General features: G+C 35.2%; 1 protein-coding gene and 1 long non-coding RNA gene across 3 annotated transcripts; both read right to left on the bottom strand.

Annotated features, from left to right (window-relative positions):
• Positions 1-318: 318 nt before the first annotated feature.
• Positions 319-3327, bottom strand: LOC112491227 (uncharacterized). 2 transcript variants are annotated; one of them, XR_009638532.1, is made up of 3 exons: positions 3079-3327; positions 2210-2974; positions 368-1736 (listed from the first exon to the last, which is right to left on the bottom strand). It is a non-coding gene; the product is annotated as an uncharacterized LOC112491227 (long non-coding RNA). The 2 variants fall into 2 exon arrangements; XR_009638531.1 differs by lacking the exon at positions 3079-3327 and having other exon boundaries at positions 319-1736; positions 2210-3070.
• A 584-nt stretch (positions 3328-3911) lies between these two features.
• Positions 3912-16045, bottom strand: LOC112491474 (uncharacterized). Its single transcript, XM_048471340.2, has 3 exons — positions 13954-16045; positions 11542-11709; positions 3912-5283 (listed from the first exon to the last, which is right to left on the bottom strand). Exons 1-3 carry the CDS (start codon positions 13970-13972, stop codon positions 4097-4099), a joined length of 1374 nt encoding a protein of 457 aa, XP_048327297.2. The 5' UTR covers positions 13973-16045; the 3' UTR covers positions 3912-4096.
• Positions 16046-18472: the final 2427 nt, after the last annotated feature.

Here is an 18472-nt window from a genome sequence, read left to right as displayed (position 1 = left end):
CAAAGTTCAAAAATATAATCTACAATTTTTATGTTTTTACTTTATCGATATTTAATAAATAAGTAGAACTTATTAATGTTATTCAATTCAATTCATTATATTTTTCTTATATCACTAAATGTTTAAAAAGCAATTAAAAAGTAAAAAAATTATCAATAAAGTTAATTTAATAAAAAATTTTACTAAATATCAATAATATTTATAAATTTTTTTAAAAATATAGATATTTTATGAAAATTTTTATAAAAATTTTAATGAATATTATAAAAATTCTATCAATTTCCATATCATTTCGATCCTTTCAAAAAATAAAAATATAAAAAAAATATCAAATAAATATTGGATATTTTAAACCTTACCCACATACGTAACCAAAATTGATTTTTGGACACATATTGGCAATAATTTGATTCCCATAAAGGCTTTTAAAGGAAGCTAGATTAACACCATATTCACGTTGCAAAAAATCCCATGGATTCCAGACAATGTGTGGTCTCCACTCTATCACTCACAAAACCCGTGGATCCCACTCATTTTTGTAAGTAAAGACCACGTTCTGGATCCATGGAAATTTGCTTGAGGAGATAAAGATTTCCACCGGAAAGAAAACTATATAAGGTGGATTAGACCACGTGGTCGTACGTTGAGTGGTCACCACTGGGATTGTCGGATTGTCGGATGGATGGGCCTGATCATATATTGATTGGTCACCACTTATTTGACCACAGGGATTGTCGGATGGATGGGACCGAGACGAGCTTCATAGAATATGCATTGCTCCTCGAGTCAAGTCGATCACCTTTCCAGCATTCACATACATCCTAAGCTTTACGTTATGAGTAAATTGAATAGCAGTCAATTCGTATAACATAAATTATGTTGCCATAAGAAGCAGATGGATCCTCATAATATGTAAAACAGGATTGTGGATAACCAAATATAGTACAAGTGAAAGAGATGAAGCAGTAAAAGTGCAAACCTTATCAAATGTGTGTTCAATTACAAATCAATAGTGGAAAAACTTACTAATGAGTACTCGACCTAAATATAATTAAACTTTTCCGAAACTGGTCTAGTTTCTGGACGACAAGTCCGCATGTTACTATCGGATTAAGGTAAAATGGAAGTGTGTGTGTTTACTTACAATATAGACGCTTCTAACTCCCACATTTATAGGTGAGGGAATTGCCAAATTTTAGCTCTCTTCCAACTACAGGCAGATTCCTCATCAACTATTTTTTCTCATAGATTATCCCAACATAAATGTTAACCCCAAAACAAACAAAAAGAAGGAAAAAAAAAAAAAAAAAAGAAGGCTGTTTATCATCTTTGTTCTTGACTCTCAATCTTTTAGTACATTCTAAGAAGGCTTTTTAAGGAATTATTGCCAATAATCTGTTGTTCTAATTGTCAGTTATAGTAATAGAAAGTTGTAGTAGTTCATCTGGGGTGTTGGTGCGGATCAATACCATATTTGTTCCTCTAGTCCCTGAATATAAACTCTTTTGACTTCATAAACTGCAGGTTCTATCTTTTCCCCATATATCATTGCCAGCAGTGGCCCTCACAATTTCAAAGAAATCTTCTAAAAAGAAGTGATATTGCAATTAAATCAAAATACAACAAAGTGAAGATTTCTGTGGTTTCAATAAATATGCAAGTCAGGAAAACTGCTTCCAAAATAGCGAGATAACTGTAGTGTAAGTGTTATAACTTGTGGCAGGGTCAAAGCTCCACTGAAAGGATATCAATATATATATATATATATATAGGAAGATCCTGAAAATATTTTGCTAAGCAATAAAATTTTCTGAATTTTTTTCAGATCAGGTTCATTAATCCGTTTTGCAATACATTGCATAGTTGGCAAAGGTGGCAGACACCATAGCCATAGCAAAAGGAGGAAATATGCAAGGTGCAGGGCATCTTTCAATCTCACTTCACTTTATATTTATTTGATTCCGTAACAATAAGGTTCATATCGGATTGTGAAAGGGTTTATTGATGGTTGGGGTGTGCTTCTTTGTAATATTAGATATCCATATATTAGTTTAAGGGTTAACATCATTTATCCAAAGCAAAGTTGTCATATTGTCCCCCAAGACGGTTTGCTCAATAAGAAATCACGAATCGAATCCACTCAAAACTGTAATCAGCAGCACACACATGAGATCAAAATTAGTTTTATATGCATAGATTCAATTCGTACCTGGTATTAGTGGTATTAATGCTTATAAAGAAGAAAATTTGGGAAGAACATTCGAACCTGCTGAGAGGAGAGAAAAAGAGTGTCAGTGACAGCGAGGAAGTCGTGGTTTTGGGCACCAGTAGGGGAACAAAATCTTACCCAAAAAAAAAAAAAAAAAAAAGAGTAATTTATCCTTAGCTTTTAAATCTCAGCCTTCCAAGTTCCAATTGATCGAAGGGACCAAAAATAGTTCTTGACGCACAACTGAGAAGCACCATCTATATAAATCTGGGTTAAATATATATATATAAACAATTCAGTCAAGCCCGCCAGAATGGGCTTTAGAGAATATCAAAACGGAACACTTGGATAGATTTATGAATGTCAAAAATAAATGAGCAAATAATTTTTTTTAAAAAAAAATCTATATTACATGCATGATTGACATAGTCATATATATATATTTGTTATTCAAGACCCAGAAACACAAACACAAAAAACAAATAAATAAATTAAAAATCAGAATCAGAAAAAAGAAACCATCATTAATAATAGTAATGGAGAAAGAAGAAAGTAGATATTAAGTAGGTGTAACTTGTTCGAGAGCACCTTCTGGATCAAGTTCATGGCACTTCCACTCGCACCATAAGAGAGAGAGAGAGAGAGAGAGAGAGAGAGAGATTGGATACAAGGGGAGTGCCATCGAACAAGATCCAGAGGGTGAACGAACAAGATGGAAGTGGCGTGTTTCTTCTCCCACCATCCTCTGCCTTTTATAGTCGCATCCTAACCAAAACAAAAAAAAAGTAACAATAAAATGCTTCCTTTTATAGTCGCATCCTACCCCCAAAAAAAAAAAAAAAAAAAAGTTTGCTTTCTGGTCACTAAACCTAATTGGAAGGGATGGGAATGGCCGTTCTCAGCTTGAAGGGAAAGTAGAGTTGAGAAGCTGACAGCACATGATGATGTGGTTCTAGTTTCCACTTATATTGCAACACGTGTCTTTTTAATTGTTTCTCTTTTTGCCACCTCTCCTTCGTCTGTTTTAATTTTTGTTATCTGTAAGTCCAAACTGATACCGTCATTCCATTTCTCTCCTTTTCTCTTTCTCCCTTACCGAATAATTAAATGTCACGTGACCCGCATGATATCATGTCTTTTTTTTTTTTTTTTTTTATATATATTATTTAAATTACAATCTATTCAAATTATGCAAATAAAAATATTCAATTATTAGAACTAACCGGATCGCCGTTTGCCCTATCTGTTAAAATTTTTAAAACTAGTTCAATTCATGTTACAAAATTTATTAAATACATTATATTTTATAAACTGTTATATTAAATTTTATTTTTGTTTTTTACATTAATAAAGTATATCAATTTTATTTTAAAAGTGTAATATATAATTATATTGGTTAATTCGAAATATATAATCGTGTGCTTAAGAATATTTTCGTCGATAAATGTTTTTGAAATATAAAAAAAAAATTTATTAAAAATAAAATATACTGAATAAAATTATCCATTTTAAAAACATAAATATATTTTAAAAGACTTTATCAATCCATAAACCATGATAATATTCATTTGTAATTTACTCCTTGAATTTTAAAACTATTTTTTACAGTTTAAAATCACGTAGCTCACCTACTACACAAAAAAATATAAAAAAATAAAAAAGAAGAAAAAAATTCTCAGTGGAACACAAAATGATACAGGAGTTAAATAAAGATAATAAAAATTTATTAGATCAATATATCAATAAAAGATAGTCTTAATTATCAAACACCAAAAAAACAAAAACAACGTTGGATAGTCAAATCCGAATCGATACATAACAATACAACAACATCCAGAAAAGTAACACATCACTACAACAACAACATCTTAAATAGTCCAACCGGAATCAGTACATCTCAGAACAATAGAGCAACAACCAAAAAAGGAGTGATACCAATGTTATCAAACACCAGCAAGCAGCCCTGTTTGGCAACGTATCGAGAAGCCCAAGCCACACGGTCTTCACGGAGATAAAACGAATTCTCAAGTCTACAGACAAATCAAAATTGTAATACCCATTTTTGTTTTCTTTTTCTGCTGGATCAACTGGAACGAAGAGCACCCGCCATATTGTAGAAGTCAGTATAATCCATCCCAGTTGAAAACTTGTAATCTCTGTCGTCAACTCCAGCTCATAACAACAAATCCACCAAGCTTCAAATACCAAAATATCCCAAGCAAAACCTTTCAGAAATGCCGTGTTAAACTTAATACTTACTCCATAACCAGAACTCTCTTCCTCGGCCAATCTGCTATTTGCAGCTTTACTAACATTACGACGAATTCCAATATCAGAAGCCCATCTACAGGCAGAGTAAATGCTATAACCCACAACGAAATGCTGACCAGTAATTATAACAGTTGGTGATCGAATTGTAGAAGAAACAAAAGCATTAATATAAACCAAGAAGGACGGTGTCTGCCCCCTTCTGCCAATGAAATGCTGACTGGTAATTCTCACAGTCGGGCATCTAATTGTGGAAGAAAGGAAAGCACTAATGGCTACCAATAAGGATGCTGCCTGCCTAGTCCTGCCCACACTATACATGTTATCCACCAATAGTGCGATTGCAGACGAAATGAAAGCGCTAATGGCAACCAAGAAGGACGCAGCCTGCCCACTCCTACCAATGCTAAAATTGTTATCTACCAAGTGGATGCCTGTTTTGCAATATATCGCAAAGTCTTCACAGTTGTTTCCAAATAGATGGTATTTACCAAAGCCATTCTTGAGGAGGCTATTTGCACGGTCAAGGACATCATCAGGTGGATCACTACAGGCAAGCGTACAAGTACCCCCTCGTGTTTTGGCGATAAAGAGAGCTAGATTAACACCATATTCAAAGCGATAGAGTTCACCACCAGAAAGAAAATCATCTATGGAGGAACAGATCACACGATCAAGTCTTGATTGATCACTGCTTAAGGGGTTGGTACCGTTTGAATGATGGGATGGAGACGAGCTGAATATAATACGATCTAAGCCTCCTCCTCTAGTGTAGTGAATCACCATTCTATTTCCAACATATATCCCTGGGGTAACAAAGCAAACAAATCTCATGGTGACAAATCCATAACGTAATTTATATACCAGAAGAAAGATTCTCATCATCATACCACAGAGACAACAAAATATAGTATTAATTCATATAGAGAAGTTCAAAGCATAGACAGTCAATGGCATTTAACCAAATATAGAAAGGTTTTAGCATCTTCAACATAACATAATGGCAAACAATATCTGTACCATATTCAAATATGTTAAACTATTCCTAACAGAAATGGGCTGTAAATAATGTGCTACCAGCATAACAGTTTCTGTTAATGATGTAGGACAGATAGGGAAAGGAAAAAAAACAGAAAAGAAATAGATAGGGTTCTAGTATCACACTAGATTGATTTTAGGAATCACTCCCAAAACCCTAGGCATCACACCTAAGTTTGTTTTGCATCACACAAAACCAGAGAAAATAATCTCATAAAATTCTTGTAATATTGATTAACTGCTCCCAGAATTACAAAGAACCCTATTTATATTAAAATCATATAATAATATTAGGAAACTAAAATAATAGGAAACCTAGTTAAATAAGCAAACTAATAACATTAAGAAACTGAAAACAATAGGAAAACTAATTAAATAATAAAATGCTCTAATTAAAAATAGGAAACTAAATTAATCTACTAAAATCCTTGAAGATCCCAAATAAGCCCATCTTGTCCTAGATCATGCCAAATTAATGTTTGGGCCTTAGAATCTGTTTTTCCTCTTCTCTGATAAGTTTTCAGAGGTTGTTTCCATCTTGCATCAATTCCCCTTGGCTTAGAAAAACTCGACCCCGGCGAGTTGATGGCATGAAATTGATCATAGAGGTCTTGATTGAGTTTCTGAAATTCTTGGTCAGTGATCCATGTGCAATCTGAAAGTGGTCGGTCCTTCCACTTGATAAGATACCGTTGATATCCTCCACCTCTAGTTGATACTATTTGATGATCAACAACATCTTCAATTTTCTCTTTTAATCGAAATGTAGATGGTAGACTTGCTGCCTTGCTACCTCTTGCTGTATCATTTTCATGTCCCTCATAAGAACTTAGATCCTCAATATTGAAGACATTACTTATACCCATATCCTTTGGTAGATCAAGGACATAGGCATTTGAGCTGATTTTCTTTAAAATCTTATATGGACCAACATTCCTTGAATGTAGCTTCTTATAAGTGCCCCTAGGGAAACGCTCAGGCCTTATCCGAACCATTACCATATCCCCTTCATTAAATTCAGCAAATTTTCTCTTCAAATCAGCATGTGCCTTGTAGCTTTCATTACTTAGAGCAATTTTTCTGCGAATATCATCATGAATTTCTTGAATGTGTCTTCCAAAAGTTTCAGCTTCAGCACTTGGTCTTGCTGCCAAAGGTAAAGGAACCAAGTCAATAGGCTTCCTAGGGAGCATCCCAGTTACAATTTCAAATGGACTGCGACCTGTGCTCCTATTTATGGAGCTATTATATGCAAATTCTGCCATAGGAAGTATTTGATTCCAACTAGATATGTGATCTCCAACTAAACAGCGAAGTAAATCTCCTAAGCTTCGATTTACAACTTCTGTTTGACCATCTGATTGTGGATGAAAAGCAGAAGAGAACTTCAATTTAGTATTCATTGTCTTCCATAAGGTTCTCCAAAAATAACTCATGAACTTTACATCCCGATCTGAAACTATTGTCATAGGTAGTCCATGAAGACGAACTATTTCTTTGAAAAATAATTTAGCTATGTGAACAGCATCCATGGTCTTTGAACAGGCAATAAAGTGTGCCATTTTTGAAAATCTATCAACCACAACCATTATGCAATCATGCCCCCTTATTGTTTTAGGTAATCCTAAAACAAAATCCATGCTTAACTCTTTCCATGGCTCATGAGGTATGGGAAGAGGCATATACAAACCTGTATTCTTTTTCCTTCCTTTTGATAATTGACATATCCGACATCGAGAAATTGTTTTGATAACATCCCTCTTCAAAGTTGGCCAATAAAATCGATCTTCAACCATGGCTATGGTTTTATCTCTTCCAAAATGACCAGCTGCCCCTCCACCATGTAATTCCCAAATCATTTGCTCACGTAATGATGTATTAGGCAAACAAAGTTTGGTGTCTTTAAAAAGATAACCATCATGGAGTGAAAAATTAGTGTATTCACCTAGCTGTCCTCTTGTTAAAGCTGCATGTATAAGGCTGAAATCCTTACAAGAAGGATAATCCCTTTTAAGAGATTCAAACTCCACAACTTGAATTGCCATAGAAGCTAAGATATACACAACTCTACTCAATGCATCAGCAACCTTGTTTTCTGCACCAGATTTGTGTTTGATAAGGAATGAGTATTCTTGCAAGAAAGAAATCCATTTCCCATGCCGATAATTCATCTTCTTTTGTGAGTTGATGTACTTGAGGGCTTCATGATCTGAAAATAGAATAAACTCCTTTGATATGAGATAATGACGCCAATATCGCAAAGCTTGAACCACCGCATAAAATTCTTTGTCATAAGTAGAATACTTTTGCTTAGCTTCATTGAATTTCTCACTGAAAAATGCAATTGGATGCCCTTCTTGACTAAGTATGCCACCAATTCCCACATTAGATGCATCACATGCTACCTCAAAAACCTTTGAAAAATCTGGGAGTCGAAGAATTGGTGCTTTAGTCAATCTTTTCTTAACCTCTTCCAAAGCTTTTGTTGCTGTCTTGGTCCAAAGAAATTGATTTTTCTTCATACAATCAGTTATTGGAGCCATAATTGAGCTGAAATTCCGAATAAATCTTCGATAAAATGTAGCTAATCCATGAAAGCTTCGTACCTCTTGCAATGAGCTAGGAATTGGCCACTCTAGGATAGCTTTAATCTTCAAAGGATCCATTTCCAGCCCTCTTGATGAAAAACATAACCTAAGAATACCACTGATGATGTCATAAAACAACATTTCTTCAAATTTATGTAGAGCTTCTCTTGTCGAAGAACTCTCATAACTTGCTGCAAATGTGAAAGATGGTCTTCCATGCTCTTGCTATATATCAATATATCATCAAAATATACTACCAAAAATTTACCAAAGAATGGCTGTAGAATTTGATTCATAAACCTAATAAATGTACTTGGAGCATTTGAAAGACCAAATGGCATTACCAGCCATTCATAAAGACCATCCTTTGTTTTGAAAGCTGTTTTCCACTCATCTCTGAGCCTTCGACGAATTTGGTGATATCCACTTTTTAGATCCAATTTTGAAAATATACACGAACCACCCATCATGTCCAACATGTCATCAAATCGAGGGATAGGGAAGCGATATTGGATTGTAATCTTGTTAATCGCACGACTATCAACACACATTCGCCAACTCCCATCTTTCTTAGGTGTAAGCAAAGCAGGAACAGCACAAGGACTTAAACTCTCACGGATGAATCCCTTGGACAGCAACTCCTCCACTTGCCTCTTAAGCTCCGCATGCTCGCTAGGATTCATACGATATGCTGGAAGATTAGGTAATTGAGCTCCTGGTACAAAGTCTATGGCATGCTGAATGTTACGTAAAGGAGGTAATTCACTTGGAAATTCTTCCGGAACCAAATCTGAAAAATCAGACAACAACTTCTGAATCTCTACTGGAAACGTTTGCTTGCTGGTTGCTGTTTCCTTCTTTATTTCCTTTGCTAGAACAGCATATATAACTCCATTTTTCTTACTTTCTCGCTCAAAATTCTTCTTAGTGAGAATATGTAGAGACTTTTGTGGATTGTTAGAAACCTTACTTGGTTTTTCCACCTTATATTTATCCATCTCAGCTACCGTCATAGGTTTCAACACAACCTTCCTACCTTTGAACATGAAAGAGTAGGTATTTTCTCTCCCACAGTGAAACACATCTCTATCATACAGCCAAGGACGACCAAGAAGAAGATGTGTTACTTTCATCGGAATCACATCACACCAAATTGAGTCATTGTAAACCCCACATGAAAAAGAAACTAGACAGCGTTGGGTTACCGGAATTGAAGTACTGTCAATCCATGCTACTTTATATGGATGTGGATGCGGTTCAATAGGAAGTTTTAATCGTCCTACCATAGATGCCGACACAACATTCATACTACTCCCACCATCAATGATAAGTTTTTGTGCTTGATTTTCACAACGAACCAACATTTGAAAAATAGAGGTGCATTTCCAATCTTCCTTCTCATCTTTCGGAATTGAAAGGATACGTCTAACAACAGCACTTAATGAAGTATCTACTTCATCTTCTTCCAAGTCATCAGGATTATAAACTCCATAGTTGAAATTGTCTTCATCTTCTTCTCTTTGTTGATCAGGTTCTTCATGATGTTCTACATCAAGATGTAGGTTTCTTTTAGGACAAATATATGCCATATGACCAGGCTGTCCACATTTGAAACATTGGTTGCCTTTTCCTCTAAGTTCAGAAGCATTAGGAACAGGTACCTTGGCCTTCATAGGTTGTTTTGAAGGCTGATTTGTTACAACTCTGCTGCTGCGATTTATATCCAGTCTTTTGAAACTTCCAAGATACTCCTCCAAATCCAAAGAAACTTGAAAAGCTTGCTCTAAACCGTAGATAGGTTGTCTTAGTAGCTCCCTCCTAATGTCGGACCTCAAACCAGATTTAAATCTTGCTAATGTTTGCCTTGGATCTTCAAGTAGTTGGCTTCGAGTCTTCAACTCATCAAATTTCTGCATATACTCAGCAACTGATAAATTACCTTGCTTCAAGTTGATTGCTTGCTCACATAATTTATCATAGTAATTGGTAGGCATGTATTTTTCCCTAAGCTTGGCTTTCATCTCTTGCCAAGTACCAATGGGTGGTGATCCCATTCTCCTTAAATCTCCTTCAACACCCATCCACCAAATTTTGGCAAGACCTACTAGCTTCATCTTAGCGAACCTTACTCTCCGATCATCATCCATATCATACCAATCAAAATATTCTTCAATGGAAGAAAGCCAATCAGCAAACTCAGTTGGATTTACTTTGCCTTCGAAATCTGGTACTTCAATCTTTACCCTCTTTGTGGTGTCATCAAAAGTATTGTGACGTCCTTGTGTTGATTGCAATATATCTCTCACCCAATTAGGTGTCTGTTGGGCTGTAGGGAAAGGCACTGGAGCAATTGTCTTTGCTGGCAGCTTCTCTTGACTTTTATCCTCATTGGCTTCAGGATTCTCATCTTGTTCATTGTTAGTTGAAGAACTGCTAGGTTGAGATATTTAGGCTTCAATATTACTAACCCGAACATTAAGAGACTCCACTTGTTCGACCATACGAATAAATAATTGTTCAAATTGATTGTCAGTTATTCTACCTCTAAAACTCTTTCCAGACCTTGTAGTCATGATTCCTTAATCCAAAGAAACAATCTGATCACCGACACTGTTCACGTCGGATTACTGTTCACGCTATGGGTTAGTGTTCATGCCGAAGAGTTACTGTTTACGCGGCTAGGGTTGGAACCTGGCTCTGATACCAAACTGATGTAGGACAGATAGGGAAAGGAAAAAAAACAGAAAAGAAATAGATAGGGTTCTAGTATCACACTAGATTGATTTTAGGAATCACTCCCAAAACCCTAGGCATCACACCTAAGTTTGTTTTGCATCACACAAAACCAGAGAAAATAATCTCATAAAATTCTTGTAATATTGATTAACTGCTCCCAGAATTACAAAGAACCCTATTTATATTAAAATCATCTAATAATATTAGGAAACTAAAATAATAGAAACCTAGTTAAATAAGGAAACTAATAACATTAAGAAACTGAAAACAATAGGAAACCTAATTAAATAATAAAATGCTCTAATTAAAAATAGGAAACTAAATTAATCTACTAAAATCCTTGAAGATCCCAAATAAGCCCATCTTGTCCTAGATCATGCCAAATTAATGTTTGGGCCTTAGAATCTGTTTTTCCTCTTCTCTGATAAGTTTTCAGAGGTTGTTTCCATCTTGCATCAGTTAATCATTACATTAATCACAGGATGCAAACTTGCAAAGACATTAATGATAAGCACTAGACTAATGGAGCAAACATAGAAAACAATTTAGAATCCGTGTTAAATACTGTAACCAATATAGAACCAGCAAATCTGCTCTTGTAACTAAATCTACACTTGTAGGACAAAAAACCCACAAACAAAATACAGAAATTCAGGTTAAATAATCTTCAGAAGAATAAATGGAGAAGGAGAAGAAGGAAACCATGATGCGCATAGCTATAAGCACGCCTCCACGTGTAGATGTGATCCCCGCACTCCAGTTCCTCCATCTGGATCTTGTTTGATAGCACCCTCCAGATCATTCCACAGTTCCAACATTCAGAAAGTAAAACTTGAAAGAGAGAGAAACCAAAAAGCAAATCAAGCAGTCCTGCAGTAAAAATATTTTAGATCAAAATTCAAATATAGCTTGCATGTTCCATACATCCTTAATTGAGATTCTTATGGACACATGCTTAACTTACATACAAGCAAGACATTCATTCCTTCTTTGTATTAGACAAACTGCTTTTTAAATTTGGCATAGAATAAAATTGGCGGTAGATACAAAGAAACCTAGCAAACGGACTACAGGAAATGAGAAAGTGAATTTGAAGTAAACATAAAGCAAAAGGGAATTAAATATCTGAAAACATGATAAACCAAAAACCAAAAAGCAATATTAAACCCAAACAAATGATGATTTTATACATTGATCATCCATCTTTCCATCTTGAAAAGGAAAGTGACAACTACTGAAACATATATTTGATGCAGATCACAGAGTAACAGCCTTAATTCCAATTACAGCAATTGCCAACTAGGCAAGCAGTGTTAGTTATTTCTATTAATGAGAATTAGGATTTCTTATCCTAATTAATTGGTTTATTTAACTCTATGTCATACTTCATTTCGGCAGAGACTTTATTAAATAAATCTTTATAACTAAATTCTGGTTCATGATTTGATTACTATAGACTAACTCTTTCTCTACCTCCTATTGTTGATTTCTCTTCCTCATCACCAAGTTCTCTTAGAAAAAGCATCAACACATTCATAAAGAACAGGCACGCACATGTAAACTTTATGTTTTATGAACATGCATGTGAAAACCAGCTCTCTCATTGCTGTAAACTATAATGTACTTCTTTCAACTAACCTCCAAGTTTCACAATGAAAATTATTACCTCTTGTACCAAGTAAAAAAACTACCTCAACTTTGCTTCAGACTAACACTGAAAAGCTTTGCAAAAGTTTAGAAGCTTTACAGAAGTTTCGAAGATTTACAAAAGTCTAGAAATTCTTTCATGAACCTGATAAATTAATGGATGAAGCATTGAGGAATTGAATCACAGCTCTCCACCTTGTGAAAATACATGAGTTATAAATTTTATAGGTAATAATTCTTGCCTAGTCATGCAATTATAATACCATCCAACATCATTAAGATTCACAAGAAAATTAGTTCAAATTCTACTTTAATTACTCCCAATTCTGTTTAAAATAATCCAAAAAATTGATGATCAAATGCATTGAACCAAATACAGAAAGGTTCTAGCATCTTCAGCATAACATTATGCCAAACTATATCAATAGACAATATTCACAAATGTATATATGTTCCTCGGCATTGCAATAATCACATACGCAAGTACAACCTTCAAAAGACATGAATGATAAGCACTAACAGGCTAACAAAGAAAACAAAAAATTCAAACAAATAATACGATTAATATTGGCCAAAGTAGGATGTAACTCTAATGACATGTGTCCCTAAATTTAATAAGACTGACCATTATGGGCAGTCATCTTTGCCAAAGCCTATATGTCTACACAAACAAATCTAATACTCAAGTGTTCAAAAGATCAAAATGAATTTGTTGTATGAAAGCAGATATAACTTATTATATAAAAGGAATTGATGAAGCTGTGAATTCAAGTAAATTTTCAGGTGTCAAAATCAAAGCAGATAATTAAATAAAAAAATAGAATCTGTGTTAAATCCTATAACCAATGTATGTTAAAGTGCAAAACTATTGGCGTAAGAAAAACCCAAAAACAAAAATAGAAGCAGAGCCTCCAATGCTGTGAAAATGCATGAGTTATAAATTTTACAGATTATGAATTGCTGTAGGTGCCATGCAACTATCATACCATCTCTGAGCTCATAAAGAGGCACAAGAAAATCAATTCAAATTCTATTTTAGTTACTGCCACATTTCTGGCAATGTTAAATGCAATGCGCAAACCTCAAGTTGGTCCAAACAGAATACTCTTAAGGTCAGATATTAAAACAGGGGGAAAATTTACATGCTTTTTAGGCATACAATCTTTCAAAAAGTGGGGGAAAATTTACATGCTTTTTAGGCATACAATCTTTCAAAAAGTAATTCCTATCAAAATTTGGAGAACAAACAAACAATCACATGTTTAGAAGCTGTTACAAATTCCATTTAAATACGCAAACAGCCTTAGATAGATGAAAAATGGAAAGCACTTTACATGAAGCGAGCTGTGAACTAAAAAAGTACCGGCTTTTTGGTGTAAAAATCAAAAGGTTAACAATTAAATAAACAAAAACCACAAAAGTTCAAATCTTTGTCAAAATCTTATGACTATTAAATTGTAAACCTACCTCCAAGCGTAAACGTCATTTCTAGGCTTTTGTTGCTTTCCCAGGTACGTTGTTCGAGGCAAAGCTCCGGATTATGTTGAGGATCGATCCAAAACAAGCAAAAGATCACCGTAACGAGAGCTAGTACACTTGCGCTTCCGTGTAAAACTTCGCTGCTTGATCGGCTTCAGTTGCTTCCTCCAGCTCCGGGAGTTCTTCCGATGCAGATTCTCGATCTTCTTGGACAGCACCCTCCGAATCTGGAGCTTCTTCAACACCACTCCCACCTTTAACTTTTGTTTCCTTGCTTGGCTTGAAAGAGATTGAAGAGGGCAAACGAAGAAAATTTGAGTCCTTGGGGAATTGCCTCTTTCTCCTTGGTCGGTCGGTTGGTGGGGTTGAACTCCGGTAATCAATTTGGTTGGATCGCCAGGTGCTCTACACTGAAATGACGAGCTCGCTGCCACCGCCGCCGAGAGCGAAAGAGTGAGAAAGAGAACAAGAGCGAAAGCGAGGAAGACAAGACAGAGACAGTACCCTCTTCTTTTTGTACAGAACTAACGAAAATAACTGCTTTATATATGCTTTAAAAGAATCCTCCAGAACGTCCCTCCCAAAGTGACCAAAGGATAAATCACCGTGGATTCATATGGGTCCCACCACCTTAAGATTGAGAAAATCAAAACTAGGTAGTTGGTACGACTACCACCGTCATTTCCAATTGCCGTCCCAATCTTATCCATATAAAATAATGACACGTGTCCTTTCCAAATCAATCTTGACCGTTGGCCATTCTATTTGTCTTTGATTTGTTGCGTTGCACCCGAGTGGACAAAAAGAACATTAAGAGGTTACACGTGAAATATGCCGACTATTCCGATTTGCTTAGTATAAGCACAAGTAATGGCTTTACCCCCCAAAAAAAATAAAAAAATAAAAAATAAAAAAACAAAAATAAAAAAACGAAAACATAAGTAATGGCCAATGGAGCATCTGAAGAGAGAAAGATAATGAACACACAAAATACACCATATAGACAAGTTCCCAAGACTAGAGGATCAAAGGCATTTAATCAGATACAACGAAGGCTTTAGCAAATGTGGCAAATTATATCATTAACGATAGATAGACATGTGCAACATATTTTGTCAATAATGATAAGCACCAGACTAATTTGGTTTAAAAAAAAATAAAAATAAAAAATCCTAACCCAGAATATATATATATATATATATATATATACGGTAAATCTTTGCCCAAAGTAGGCTGGTCAACATTTGAGGTAGTCTAACTTGCGAAGCCAAAGCCGAGTAACATTTTGCAATAACAAAAGAAAATGAATGTGAATTTAAGTGATGGTTGTTGGGCGTGAAATCAAAGCAGACCATCAAAATTAAGAAAACCACATCAGGAAAAGTTGGAACCTTTGTTAAAATGCTAGGAGTGTGACCAATATTAATATAGTCTCTTGTAAGAAGAACTAAAAAATAAATAAATAAATAAAAACTATGAACAAAAAGCAAAAAACAAACAGAAACCCATATTCAACACTCTTCGGGAAAAATAATAATAATAATAAATAAATAAATAAATAGATAAGGTTAAGAAGAAGATGATGATGGGCATATATAGCAAGTGGTGTAGTTGCTTGATCCATCTGTATGTTGCTGAACACAGCACCTTACGGATCATGCTTGACAGCACTTCCAGTACATGTTACATACGAGATTGAGATTGGATATATAATACCCTAAACCATAAACATGAACAAAGATGATGGGGGTGCTGTCAAACAAGATCCAGAGGGTAAAATTAACAACACGCCACGCTAATCGCTTCCTTCATCTCTCTTTAACACTCGTCGTCGTCAATTTACAAATTTAGCTACCATTTGCTATGTTTGTGCTCTGAAAATTAAGGGTTATGGAATGAAAGTGGCATTGACCTTATCGCAGAGAGGAGACAAAGTTAGGTGGAAACTGACGCACACGTGGATCCATCTATCCACTCATCATGCGACACCTGTTTTCCACCGAAGGCTACAATTTGTAACCCAACCCAATGCCAGCTGTCACAAGTATTATTTTTCATTGGCAGCGCACTATACCGCAGAAGCGAAGCTTATTAATTAATATATATTATATTATGTTTTCAATTTTTTTAATAAATTTCTAGTTTTAAACAATTCCAATAAATTATAATCACATATCAATTGGTGACTGGTGATATGTTTCAGCCAAAAAAAAAAAGAAATTGGTCACTGGTGGTATAACTTTATTTTAATTTGCGCAATATAGCGTTTATATAATTATATATATAAATATATAAAACTTATAACCACAAAACTCTGTACCAATCTTTAAGCGCCAAAAAAAAAAAAAAAAAAACAAACAAACAAACAAACAAACAAACTCTGTACCGATCAACCATCATTGGTACCCACCTCGCTGGAAAACTCTGTATAATCCAGCCCAGGAAAAAATTTATACTCTCCAATGCTATAGTCCACTGCAACTGATAACCAGAAAACCACCGAACTGCGAGTATCAAAAGGGCACAAACATGACGTTTCATTAATGCTGAGTTAAATTTAATACTGACCCGGTATCGAAAACAACCAGAACTGTCAGAGCTTCATAAACAACCAGAACTCTCTTCTTCAGCCAATCTCTCATCTGCAGCTTAATTAACATTACCATGAACTCCAACATCAGAAGTCAATGTTAGATTTTTATGGATCTAAATATGCATAATAAATTCCATAAATCATAAATTATTAACCTCCAAACGCAGCCATTGATAAATTAGATCTTTAATCCTGCAAAATAGAAAACAATGTAAAGTAGTGCCTATGGACACACTACTCTCAAACCACTCTCAAATCTCTGAAAACCCTAATATCAAAAATACCGTATGGCATCAATTGTTTGCTTGCCCTAGACCTTTAAATAGTCTCTGCAAGTCAGACTTATCCATTAATTTTGACACACATAAAATAATAATAATTTGATAATATAATTATACTAGGAAAAATATGGATAAGTCATTGGGCTTATAAAGAGAGTTGGTCCTCCAGTCCAATGGGCCAACTAGAGTCTTATAGAGAGTGTGTGACCAAGGGCCCTACTACAAAATAATAAAATAAGCCAGTCCCATTAATGGCATAAATAGACCCTGTAAGTGAGTAATTGATTATGCCAAGTCCACAAATATTAATTTAATTCAACATTCTTCCACTTGGACTGCATAATCATCATCATATAATCCAAACTCACTTACTATAGAATCTCCCGAACCATAATGCCATTTCATCCAAATATATAGTATACCGACAGGGCACAACAATATACTAGACTAGGCAGTAGAGATTCTCTCAGTAAATCTCCCAAAACATGTTGTCATTTCAACTGAGCACTTTGCATGCCATAAACTCAGTCTAGGTAGTAGAGATTTACCTAACCATGTGCAATCCCCCAACACACAAAACCATTTCATTCAAGCACATTGTGTATCGACAGGATACAACAATATACCTAAACTAGGTAGTAGGGATTCACCATGGCACCTGTGGATCAACATACACATATACATAGACTAATAGTCTCAACAGGCCTGTAAATACAAGGAGCAATAATATGTGTAATAAATCATCTCATAAGTAAATAATGATCCACATACATCAATGTATTAAAATATTCAAAGAAATAAATAATTCTCAACATGGATATTACTACAGAAAACATAACAACCTCCCACTGACCCACAGCAGTCTCAACTGCCTAACAATCCCATACGGGACACATGCTCCTCAAATATGCCTACCGGTAAAGCCTTGGTCAGTGGATCTGCCACCATGCTATAAGTCGGCGTGTGAACAACAGTAATGAGGCCCTCTTCAACTTTCTCCTTTACCACAAAATATTTCACATCAATGTACTTCGCACCAGGAGTACCTTTTAAATTATTGGAGAAAGACACCGCTGCAGTATTATCACAATACATCATAATAGGTCTCTCAATGGAGTCAACCACTCCTAAATCACGGATAAAATTCCGTAGCCAAACTGCATGACGGGTAGCCTCATAACACGCCACATATTCTGCCTCCATAGTTGAGGATGCTGTCACTGACTGCTTGGCACTCCGCCAAGACACAGCACCTCCTGCCATGATAAATATATAACCAGTGGTAGATTTCTTATCATCCACACAACCTTTATAGTCTGCATCACTATAACCCACTACTTCAAGAGAGTTGGTGCGACGATATGTCAACATATGATCTTTAGTACCCTGAAGATACCTAAAGACCTTCTTAACTGCTTGGTAATGAATAGGACCAGGATTGCTCATAAATCTACCAAGCACACCCACAGCAAAGGCTATATCAGGCCGTGTACAAACTTGAGCATACATCAAACTACCTACTGCTGAAGAATAGCGAACATTCTTCATTGCCATCCTTTCTCTATCATTCTTGGGACACTGATCTTTAGAAAACTTTTCACCTTTCGTAACCGGTACACTTCCAGGAGAACAA

This window comes from Ziziphus jujuba, chromosome 4, assembly GCF_031755915.1.
Source record: "Ziziphus jujuba cultivar Dongzao chromosome 4, ASM3175591v1".
NCBI lineage: Eukaryota > Viridiplantae > Streptophyta > Magnoliopsida > Rosales > Rhamnaceae > Ziziphus > Ziziphus jujuba.
This window is presented reverse-complemented; position numbering and strand designations above follow the sequence as displayed.

Bases quoted from the DNA above. Each gene is read 5' to 3' on its own strand.
- LOC112491474 (XM_048471340.2), bottom strand. The intron at 5,284-11,541 runs GTTTCCTTCTTC...TTGTTACCCCAG, and splicing joins TTATAGCTATGCGCATCATG to GGATATATGTTGGAAATAGA.